At 32.2% G+C, this 11,860-nt stretch overlaps 1 protein-coding gene across 9 annotated transcripts in view; it reads right to left on the bottom strand.

Moving 5' to 3' along the window:
• Positions 1 to 225: 225 nt before the first annotated feature.
• LOC132728907 (myelin regulatory factor-like) overlaps positions 226 to 11,860 on the bottom strand; it is a 91,730-nt gene continuing 80,095 nt past the window's right edge. For 7 of the 9 annotated variants that reach the window (XM_060714624.1, XM_060714619.1, XM_060714623.1 and 4 more), the window contains 13 exons: positions 11,484 to 11,705; positions 10,858 to 11,082; positions 9,202 to 9,383; positions 8,558 to 8,707; positions 7,932 to 8,021; positions 7,597 to 7,617; positions 6,571 to 6,674; positions 5,479 to 5,696; positions 4,580 to 4,721; positions 3,132 to 3,291; positions 2,174 to 2,276; positions 1,362 to 1,421; positions 226 to 377 (listed from right to left, as the gene is read on the bottom strand). In XM_060714624.1, coding sequence (XP_060570607.1) covers positions 288 to 377; positions 1,362 to 1,421; positions 2,174 to 2,276; positions 3,132 to 3,291; positions 4,580 to 4,721; positions 5,479 to 5,696; positions 6,571 to 6,674; positions 7,597 to 7,617; positions 7,932 to 8,021; positions 8,558 to 8,707; positions 9,202 to 9,383; positions 10,858 to 11,082; positions 11,484 to 11,705 — 1,767 coding nt within the window. In that variant the 3' untranslated portion in view covers positions 226 to 287. The remainder of the gene's footprint in view (positions 378 to 1,361; positions 1,422 to 2,173; positions 2,277 to 3,131; positions 3,292 to 4,579; positions 4,722 to 5,478; positions 5,697 to 6,570; positions 6,675 to 7,596; positions 7,618 to 7,931; positions 8,022 to 8,557; positions 8,708 to 9,201; positions 9,384 to 10,857; positions 11,083 to 11,483; positions 11,706 to 11,860) is intronic. The other 2 variants (XM_060714620.1, XM_060714621.1) reach the window with 2 other exon arrangements.

The raw sequence follows: 11,860 nt of genomic DNA, 5'->3' as shown, positions 1-11,860 counted from the left end.
TGGTCTTATATCTAGACACTTAATGTTCATTTTCCTTAATTATATCTTTATTCTGTTATTGTTTTGTTTACCCACATTATTTTTTCAAAGAAAATTGATATTTTCCTTGTGCTGCTAAGAATAATTATAATCTGCAGTCTATGTACTGCAAAGTGTTCTTCGCTTTATACAGCAATTCTTATACTTAGAGAAATTCAAACAATTCCTTGTTTTGTAAACAGAATGGTACTGGGAATTTCCCTCATCTACGGCAGGTTTTGTGTTTTTCTGCACAGTTTTGTCTACGTTTAGCTACAGCTTCTGGCAAACAGGAGATTGTACTGTACATAAACTCCCACAGATTCTTCACCAGGTTGTGCACATACGTGTGTGTTATCCTGAAAATAAAATACAGTCAGTTATATGATAATTTATTCATTTTACAATATTATTTGCATAAAAAATGCTGATTATCGATACACAAAATTTGCTTTTGAGTACAATCAGACAAATAACGTAACACCATTTGCCAATCAGGCAGGCTGCGAAACTTTGTCATTGTTTGACTGTATATAAATATACAGCCTGGACAATGCATAGCAAAGGGGACAATTCAGTTATAAAATTCAAGCTAGAGTTACAGATCTTGGAGTGTAAAAATAATTTTGATCCCTGTACATTTTGAAAGTTTAATATATTAAAATGGTAAATGAGATTATAATGAAAGTGAATGCAAATCTTAAGCCACGTTTTACAGAGATGCTCCGTTAAGAAGGATTGCCTGCCTTATTAACTCTTATTTAAAATGCCAAGTTAAAAATACAACTCTAGAATCGGGTAGTGAGTAAACTGTTTGCCCAAATTGGTTTAAGTATCACTAGTTATGGAAAATGGGGAAATAAACTTCAAGGCAATTAAAATAACTTATTTAAGTTTTAAATTTTTCTTTAAACTACAGATTAGTAAAATAGATTTCGAAAGTCACTTGATTGATTAAAAACTCACAACTGTGAAGGGACTTAATTATTTAAACTCTGAGACCTTAGCAATACATCTGACCTAGATAAAAGTCATAATGACTCTCTTAGTATAGAAAGTTCCCCTTATCATCATTTCATTATGATAGATAAAAGTCTTGATAGTAAATCTCAGAAAATAAATGACCCGCGTCACAACAAAACCAACGTTATGCATTTGCGACCAGCATGGATCCAGACCAGCCTGCGCAATCGTGCAGTCTGATCAGGATCCATGCTGTTCACTATCAGTTTCTCTACTTGTAATAGGGTTGGTAACTCCTGATCAGACTGGTCTGGATCCATGCTGGTTACAAACCCATTATGTTGGTTTTGTTGTGACATGGCTCAAATACAATATCTCACCTGAGTGGTAACTCTGAACTGGAGAAAATTTGTGTGGTATCGACCAATCGGAATCTGCCACTAGAAAATATAACATAACAAATAAACTCACAAATTCAAAAGTATCTTGTTGTAACGATAATGGAATAAAAAAGAAAAACCCTAGACTTAGTCGTCAGTTAAGCTCAATAGGTAGAGAGTTGGACTGTGAAAAGGGAAATTCGGGTTCAATTCTCAGATGTCAGTTTCAATGTGATTGATCATGAAATCCTTTCTACGGTCATTTGCACTGTACCTCTGCTGCGGCATGTACAGAAGTTTTCAGTTCCTTGCGAAAGTGAAGGTAACTGATTGACAGCGTGCCCAGGAACAATGCAGTGGCTGAACTGTGCTTTGGTTAATTCAGTGTGTCTTACTGCTGTGATTTGGTGTGAAAACTACCAACACTAGCAACACCAACCCTAGTCTCATCAATTTTTAACCATCGTAACATTTCTTGAAACATTTGTAATTGATATTATAATATATATGATGACATCACGGGGCGTCCATGGCCGAGTGGTTAAGGTTGTTGACTTCAAAGTACTTGCCCCATACCGCTGTGGGTTCGAATCCTGACAGGGACTTTGGATTCTTTCATGTGAGGAAGCTATCCAGCTAGCTAACGGAACGTCAGTGGTTCTAATCAGGTGCCCGTTCGTGCCTGAATTAATGCAGGGAAGGGCACCTAAGGTCTTCCTCCACCAGTAAAGCTGGAATGTCGCCAAATTACCTATACTGTGTCAGTGTGACATAAAACCCAATCAAACAAACAAAATAACCACATCACTCACCTCCACGGCAATGTCAGGTAAATCTATTTCCGCATCTAGATTGGTATCACACAGCCTCGTTACACCATGATGACACATATGCACGTTCATATTCTCTGACACACTGTAACACAGAAAACATGATTACACGTCTGCTCATACAAAAGACATATCTTTTCATAACGAAATCATAAAAAAAAGCTTCTTTCATTGCCATACAATCGCTACACTTTTAAGTGTATACTTAGCTATATCTTTGTTGTCTCGGCATTGTAAAGTAAATTTTTACATTGTGAATTTTTTACATTGCGATTAAAATGGTAACAGAATACCTAGAATGACAGATATGTGTCAGTATATCTACTGAATACCAGTGGTACTTGATACTATAATCTCATATAAAACATCTGTAATCTCATATAAACTCTGTATTCTCATATAAACTTTTGTAATCTCATACATGTAATCTGTGATCTCATATAACCTATGTAATCTCATATAATCATCTGTAATCTCATATAAACCGTAATCTCATATAAACATCTATAATCTCATATAAACTTCTATAATCTCATATAAACATCTATAATCTCATATAAAAATCTATAATCTCATATAAACTTCTATAATCCCATATAAACATCTATAATCTCATATAAACTTCTATAATCTCATATAAACATCTATAATCTCATATAAAAATCTATAATCTCATATAAACCTCTGTAATCTCATATAAACATCTATAATCTCATATAAAAATCTATAATCTCATATAAACCTCTGTAATCTCATATATAGTCTGCAACCTAATATAACATTTGTATTCTCATATAAAGTCTGTAATCTCAAATAACCTATGTATTCTCATATGAACTTCTTTTAACTCATATAAACATTTGTTATCTTATATAAACTCTGTAATATTAAACTTCAGGTATGTGTAAAGGCAACAGTATATTAAGAATAGTATATTTACCCAAACTTCAATTTGTATGGTCTCATATCGAAATACTTGCTGTACATGATGTTATAGGTGAAATTGTTCTGCATTGAAAATTCAACGTCTTTGTACTGCTCTGTCAACGTGAAGTTTAACTCTGGTATAGTTATCTGTGCAAGGAATGCTGCATTTGGATCTGAAAAACATGACATCATATGTGTCTGTCTATATCAGTGAAATATAAAGTGTATCAGTGAAATATAAAACATATCACTCACTGTATATTACTCACTGCGAAAACCTGGAAAAACTTTTCTTTGACTGGCAAGGAAAATATGCTTGTTTTTTCATTACTACAAATTACAAAGTACTGCAATAAATCAGTTATATCCCCAAACTATAAAACTGTCTCTTTTATTAAAGGCCCAATATGCACCAAAAATACAACTTTGTTGACATTTTGCTAATTTTATGACAAACAACTTCACATTTAGCACTTGTTTCTTATGGTGATAAGCATCTAACATGCTCTAAAACCATTATTCCAATGTTATAAAACACATTGTCCAATCTAGAGTCAGAAAATTTATTTTTTTCTGGGACATCATGTGCCTTTAAAGCTGCATGCCTCCAGATGACCCAAAATACTTCAAGAAAATTAAACGTGGAAAAACCATACTAAAACTTTAAGAAAAGTAAAAAAATTAAAGATTCAAGTGATAATTTATATCTTATGTGCAATAAATGTCTGTTTTTTGTAGTATTTATCACCATATTTCTACTGCGTTACTAAGGCAGTAGGGGCTATTTATGCTTATTTTGAGCTCTTTTTGGTAATTTACGTGGATTTTAAGTGCTGATTGTAATGTGTCAAGTACTTTCTTTGTTCATTAATCATTACACAATATTTTACCTTTAAATACATTTTCAAAATTTTCATGAAAATTAGGATGAAAGGCGTGCTGCTTTAACTTTTATAAACTATATTAATGATACACCATTAGGTATCATTGTGATAATTTACTCACAGATTATATCATAAGTTAACTGTCAATATTGTCAATGTTTGAAAACACGTGTTTATGTATAGACACAAACTTTAACAATTAACCATGTTAAGTTTATATTATGTACAGCATCTTACGATCTGCATTTAGCCTTTGCCATACTTTTTTTATCCAATGAGGTCAAAGTTTGATCATTTCCACTAGCCTATTTTGCAAATAAACAATTCTTAATAATCTTTATTTAACCATTCATTTAAATGCAATATGTATTTGACTAACACTCGTCATTTGACCTTCAAAAAGTAGGTCAAGGACTAAGTGAGTAGGTTAGTATGATGCTAACAAGATAAAAAAAATAAATGTATTAAACAGCTAAAGTCACTTTTTTTGAGCTATTCAAATTATTTGATCCTTTGTAATTAGTGTTTAACTATTCCCTAATTCCTGTGCGTATTTTAAAGTGACACTATATGTTACCTGGCATTGCGTTTCTACGGCGACGACGACGCCTGTAATAAGGCCCAACGCTGTTCTGGCTATCTTTTTCTATACCACTATCTATATATTGACCACTGTTCGGGTTTATTACCACTTGTATTTTATCTGACGCAGAAGTTGTCTGAAAACAACAGCACATAATTATTTTATTTTTTTTTAAAATTGTAATATTTTTAAGATAATCGCAGCAGAAAATAAGGGACATCAGAAAACAGAGGTGAAAGCTGCCGTCTGTCAGGTACATTATCTTTACCACTGTGAGTGTGATATTAAATATTTTATTGAAGTACGAAACAACCCAGATAAGTCACACAGTGTCAGAGGTTCTTAAACAAATGTACCACTTGCATTTTAGTCAACCTGACATTTTTTATGTTTAACAGCAAGTTACAAGAATATCTAGCATTTAGAAAAAATCGTGACACGTCGATAAAATCAATATTTCAGACATTAGCATGAACCTAGTTTAGGTCACCAGACTCACCACTGACCTTTCATTCATTTTATTATTATCCCACATGAAAAAAAAACTTGTTGTCCGACCTGTCCTATAAAATTGACAAAGATTTAATCAGAAACTTAGTCTACCAAGTCACAAAAGCCCAATTACATATTAAAATATGTAGACTGTTTTAACCCTTAACAAATTGCATATGAAAAGATTAACATTAGTCACATATAGTACAGAACAAGGTCGGCATGCGTGTCTGTGAAGGCCCTATACTGTTGGCAGCACCATATTACAAATTGATATTTCAATCTCATAAAATCTTTGAATGGACTGTTCCAAAGCAGGGCAATAAATTCAGTTGCTAAATTATGAGTAAAGGAGGGTAACAAAACTGTAATAATTTAAAAATATGATAAAAGTCTCTCACCGGAGCATTTCCTTGACCTTGACCTCCATTACTGTTGATAATGGTATAGGGGGCGTTAGTTGCCTGGAGGATTCTCTCCTCTATGTCTATCAGAAACTGGGAATATCCGCTTGTGTCAAAACCCTGGTCACTCTGCGGCCCACAACATTGTTCTTCACAATTCGGAGGTCCTCTACATGCAGCTTGAAGAATTGCCGCAACACTAGGTACTCCAGGGACTAGAAATTAATAAAAGAAAAAAGTACAAAAACTAAAATAGGATATAATTTGAAAATTTTCCAAAACGTTGATTCAGCAAGCTGTGTCACAGTTTTAAACATTTAGCCTGCTGGCAGCAACTATTTAAGATGTCACTAGTGCAGACCAAGATCCGCCGGCACATCCCATCATGGTTTAGGCGCTGTTAGCTATTCAGTGATTAAAGACTCAGAAAGCAGTTGATTATCTTTATATTAATCTTGCTTAAAGATGGGTCTTTGAACTTGTTGATGAAATCAAAATATGTCATTGTCGAGTGCACACCTAGCTTCCTTACCAAAGGAGCAATCTATGATAACTGGAATTTATTATTTTGCTAAAAGGTCAAGTTGTAAGCCCATGATCATGAGTTCAAGACCCAGTAAAGATTTTCTCTAATACATTTGAACCTTTTTGTAACAAACTTAAAAATGTTTGCAACAAATGGTAGCTATTGAACTAAAATACCTTCAAGCAAAAGATTCACTGGTCTTAACTGACCTTATGGGATCTTAATTACAACAATTTTCCGCAAACAATCTTCACTTATTTATTATATGTGTTGTATATCGGTAACTGCTAAACTACTGTAAAATTCCTATTAAACGCCCCCCCCCATGCACCCTCCAGGTCTTTTGATAAGGAAAATATCCCCTCATCAGTGCTGAACTCAACTGTAAATCCATGATTTCATTCAAATCCATCAGAATCCATTTTAATTTACAGGGTACATTTAATAGGAATTTTATGATACATGTATTTCTTTTTTGTGACATACTTACATAGATATGATGAAACATGTTTTACTATCATATTGAAATCTTGGTAAAGTTAAATTAAATATTCATGGTATACCTGGGGTGGTATTATCCTCCGGAGTATTGAACCTTGTACTGGTAGGTCTAGTTGTCGGAATATGTAACGGAGAACTTCCTTTATTCCCCGAGCTATTTGTCCCACTGTGATACAAATTATTCATCAGAATGAAATACAACTGATTAGCAACCCATGTGAAAAAACACAAATTGTACATAGGTGTGACAATTACCTTTTAGTAATATTTATGATAAAAAGAAAATTCACATGTTTATTTTTTTTTTACATTTTAATTTCAAATGATTAAAACTCTTCAAAAATTTAGCAGTGTATTTGCTTAACTATTATTTCATAGTAATCATGTTTTTTTATGTCTGAGATTAACTTTTCAATTATCATATGAATGAAATAACAAGAGGCATCACCAGGTGTGGGCATTTATTCTGAACGTTTGTCTTTTTTTTTACTTTTTCTAAAAGCTAACAAATAAACAGGTTAAACGAACCTTAAGAACAGAAAAAAAGGTTTCATTTTTTTTTTATTTTGATACATGTAGGTCTGCCTAGTCACACTTCTTGTTTTGTTCTTTCCATAAATAAATGACAAATTTAAGATAACATAAACAAAATTCAAATATCTGACCTAATGTCTTAGTGTTGGTATTGGGTGTGTCTTATTATGTATGAATGGAGGTTTGTCATAGTATGTGTACAGAGGTTTGTATAGGGGGTGTGTCTTTCAAAGTGTAATCTTAATGGAGGTATATCTAAGTGTATACACAGCTGTGTCTTTTAAAATAATACAAAAGTGTGTCTTGGTGTATTAATAAATGTATAAAGTGTGTTTTAAGATGAAAGAAGAAAGGACTTATGAATATTTTGAGGAGTAAGGATAAAATGAATGGCGAGAAATTTGTGCATGATGAACGCAGTGCAAAAAAACAAAAACTGATGCCTTTTGTACCATATTATAATAAGTAAATGTGTAATACACGAACATTTCACAAAAATGAAAAGGTATAATTGGATGAAAAAGGTGTGTTAGAATTTTTTTTAAAAATAGCACCTGTTAGATTGCAGTTGTCCACTTAAATTACAAGCATAAAAAATAAATTAAAGACAAGAATTCTTATAAATAATTTTCTAAAATTCAGTTAATCTGAAGTAAGAAACTAGGGATTTTCAACCAGGATTTATATGTATTTTGGCGAAGAAAATAATATTCAAATTAAAACATGTCTATTTCAAAAAAGAATACTGAATTGTACTATGCATTTAAATTCTTTAATTGTTGTTTTTTTCTTGATACATTATAAACTTTCATCTAAAAGTGTCAAGCATTCATGTAAAATAAACAATAAGACGAATAAACAAGCAAATTTTCAACCTAGAGTTACCTACCTTGGATATATATGATTTGTGGTATGGTAAGTCGAGCCAGAGTTATCTTTCTGTCGTTCCAAAATATATAATATTGTTATAGCGATGAGACTAAAAATAGACACAAAGAAAAAAAACATTAAAAAAACATGAGTTTGATCTAATAATCAGAATAATAATTTGTCAATAAGATAGACTACACTTGTGGGCAAAATGACTCAATACGATAATCTATTCATGATTTCACAATCGTTTTTAAAAACCAAGAATTAGGTTAACAATCATGTTTTATCAACTACATAGCCCCTTTTAAGGACCCCACACATTAAAGGAATAGGTCTTTCATGATCATAATGTGTATATGTTTCAAGGTGAAATAAAAAAACCTTAAAGTTTTAAGAAATTGTATTGAACATGCAGTTTTAATTCCGCCATATAATTTGTCTATATGAAAATTCCCAAAACGTTAGAAGCAAAAATGAAATCGAAATGTCATTAGATACAGATGACCCAACATTTCACTACTTTTGTCAGCCTAATAAAGGACAGTGTGATAACACAACAGTCAGAGGGACGGAAAATGGGCCCCCTCGTCACACCTTTAGTAGTCAAGACATAAAAAAAATCACAAAAAATCCATTACTAACCAGAATGCCATTATGCAAATGAGTATAATAATTGTGATTTGTATGAACCGGTTACTACACCAGTTTGAAGATTGAGCAGGTCTGGTCGGTGGTGGTGGTTGTGTAATCTTTGCACGATGGGTCTTGTGTGGCTTCTTAGGTGGTGCTGAACTGAAAACATCAACAGAAAAGAATTATTAAGCCAGCCTTCAACTTTTCTAAAGTCTAAATATGTTATTTTTAGATAAATCGTTTATATAACTTTTAAATCATAAGAATTAAGGTGTAAAATGGATTTTGCCTATGACAAAATACATAAACAATAAGAAAACCCCTCGAAACCTCTAATCTACCGGTCAGCTCTCTATATTTAAATTAAACATAAAATAATACATAAATATCAAAAAAAAAGTTTTAGTCCGAACAACTGTCATGCCAAACAACCTTATTTGAGTCACTTTAAGCAAATAAGCCAGCCAGATCATAAAATAAAACCGGTGCTTTTTACTCTGGTGTTCAGACTCAGGACTGTGAAAATGAAGAGGAATCCGCCACCACTACAGCCGGAAAGATTACCGTATGATCTTCAAAGAGTTGACCCGACTTAAAATCCGTAACAACGAAAATAACATAATTTAAAAAATTTCATTTATACACGTCTTTACCTGTTGACTGTACTATTGCTGTTTGTTGATTTTGAACTGACTGTTGATTTAAGACTATCAAATCTCTTCAACTTGGACAACTTCGTGTTCATTTTCTCGAGTTCATCGATACGAACCTCGAGATTATCTGTTAGTTTACACAATTCTTTCACAGCTCCAACATTCTCCATGAAAATACGGTCCTGAAAATAATATTACTATTCATTAAAAGTCGAAAGGATCCATGTATTGCTAAACTTAAATTTATTGACAAATCTTTGTCAGTTTTATTATCAGTTATTTTTTGTTTTATTATCAGTTATTTTTTTGTTTTATTATCAGTTATTTTTTTAATCAATCTCATTTCTTGTTTATATTTAAATCTATTTTTAGAACACATCGCATGACTTTAAGTATACCCAATTTTTATACGTTAAGACAATGATTTCTTTATACTCTGAAATCTTATAATCCTAAGGAAGACTCTTGAGAGTCAAAAAGTTCACTCGGGTTATCATCATTAAATAAAACCTTAAAACTTATCCTGTTTTGATTGTTTGTTCCACTTTTATCAATTTTCTTAGTGGTTTATATTTATTCAATGTGTTTTCTCAAGTATTTGGGATTAGCTGCGTGCATATGAACTATCACAACAGACTTGTAATCAAAGTGTCACTAGCCACATGGTTTCAAATCGCATCTGAGGGGCAAGCCTTTTTATCCTTGAGGAAGAACCTTTACACTCATTTTTTAAGTCAAGGGTAACAACTCTACAAATACTGAATAAATTCACAAGAAAATCCCCAGGCGCACAACTATACATGCCGATCGACAGTCCTTTTAAGTTTCATGACTCTAGGTCAAATATTTTTTGAGCTATGCACGACAAAAAATGAAAATTGCAATTCTTTACTAAGTCAAGGGCCATTACTCAGACAAAACAGAATAAATCCACAATTAATACTAGAACTGGTCCAAGGAACACGTTCCAAAATGTGTCTATAAGCTTATAGTTTCCTACGCAATTGGACTAAAATGAAATCTATATAAACTAATATTCATCTCCACCTCTTCATCTTGCAAATATCTTGTATTTCTTTTATGTTTTCTCTATGTTTTCTATTCTTAATTTCTTTGTTTAATTAGGGGAAATTAAAGATGATAGGTGTAGTGGTAATGCATCTTATTTTGCAAAGTCATGGAACAGCTGTTATGTTACAGATTCTCATTGAATGCAAATTACATGTTACTTTATTAACAAACCAGAGAAGTTTTCTATCTTTGGTGGTTTTTAAATAAAAACTTACTTGATAAACAACCAGAAGATTTTTCTATCTTTGCTTTCAAATAATTACTTACTTTATAAATAACCAGTAGATATTTTTTATCTTTGCTTTCAAATAACAACTTACTTTATAAATAACCAGTACATTATTTTAACTTTGCTTTTAAATAACAGTTGACTTACTTTATAGATAACAAGTAGATTTTTTTATCTTTGCTTTCAAATAACAACTTACTTTATAAATAACTGGTAGATTTTTAATCTTTGCTTTCAAATAATCACTTACTTTATAAATAACTGGTAGATTTTTAATCTTTGCTTTCAAATAATCACTTACTTTATAAATAACCAGTAAATTTTTTTTTAATCTTTGCTTTCAATTAACAACTTACCTTATTAACAACCAGAAGATTTTTAATCTCATTGCCATTTTCAAACTTTACATCTCCTGTATCTATAACAGCATCAGGTAAAACTTCTTGAACTTCTTGGGCAATCACACCCGTATCTTTACGTTTATCTTCTGGCAGACCGACGTGATCCGCATAGTCCTCGCTGTACTTGTAATTATATATCTTTATACCTGATACTTTCTTAAGCTGTTCTTTGGAATCAACCTAGAAATAACAAACATGTAATTTAAATTTCTATGCAAAAACCATTAAATAACACCTTAAAAACAAACACTCTCACTCATCCAGTCCTCTCTCACTTGGTTTTTTTTTTCATTGGTGCACTTTGTGAAAAACTTTTCTCAAATCTATGGAATATCTTAAACAATGACTGAAGAGCCTTAATTACTCATTCATGAATTGGTACTAATTAAATGACAATTATGCTCCCTCTAATTATTAATTGTAATTTATAATTTTGTGCCTAACTATGAATAAGGTCTGCACAGATCTCTTTTCAATCTTTACATATTTTGAAATTTTCCCTATAAAAGATAAATGGTTTTGTCCAGATTGAAAGATGGACAAGTCCAATTAAGAAACTGAGCAGGTACAGGATAAAATACCTCGTGGAAGTCTTGTTTTGCCCTAATGTCCGACGTATGAAGAATTTGTCCGGATAATTTGATGTTTCCATGTACGGTTACAGCTTCATCCGGATGGTCGGTGTTTACACCTACACGTCCTATGTGATATACAGAGTCCGGCGTGGAACCTTTAGTCCAGTGTGTTGCTTCCATGTCGCTATCAAACTGACCTGGGTTCGATGCCTGGATCGAAAAAACAACCTTATAAATAGGGCTTCATCACCCTTTTTTCTGACTTATAAGACATCAGGTAACCAAAAACATTTCATAAGTAACATATATTATTTCATACTACACAATCATTATACAGACAAAAATCAAGTTTAAAAAAAAACCCTGTACACAGTGTGAGCATA

This window comes from Ruditapes philippinarum, unplaced genomic scaffold (assembly GCF_026571515.1).
Source record: "Ruditapes philippinarum isolate M1 unplaced genomic scaffold, ASM2657151v2 ctg4444_1_1_1_1, whole genome shotgun sequence".
NCBI lineage: Eukaryota > Metazoa > Mollusca > Bivalvia > Venerida > Veneridae > Ruditapes > Ruditapes philippinarum.
This window is presented reverse-complemented; position numbering and strand designations above follow the sequence as displayed.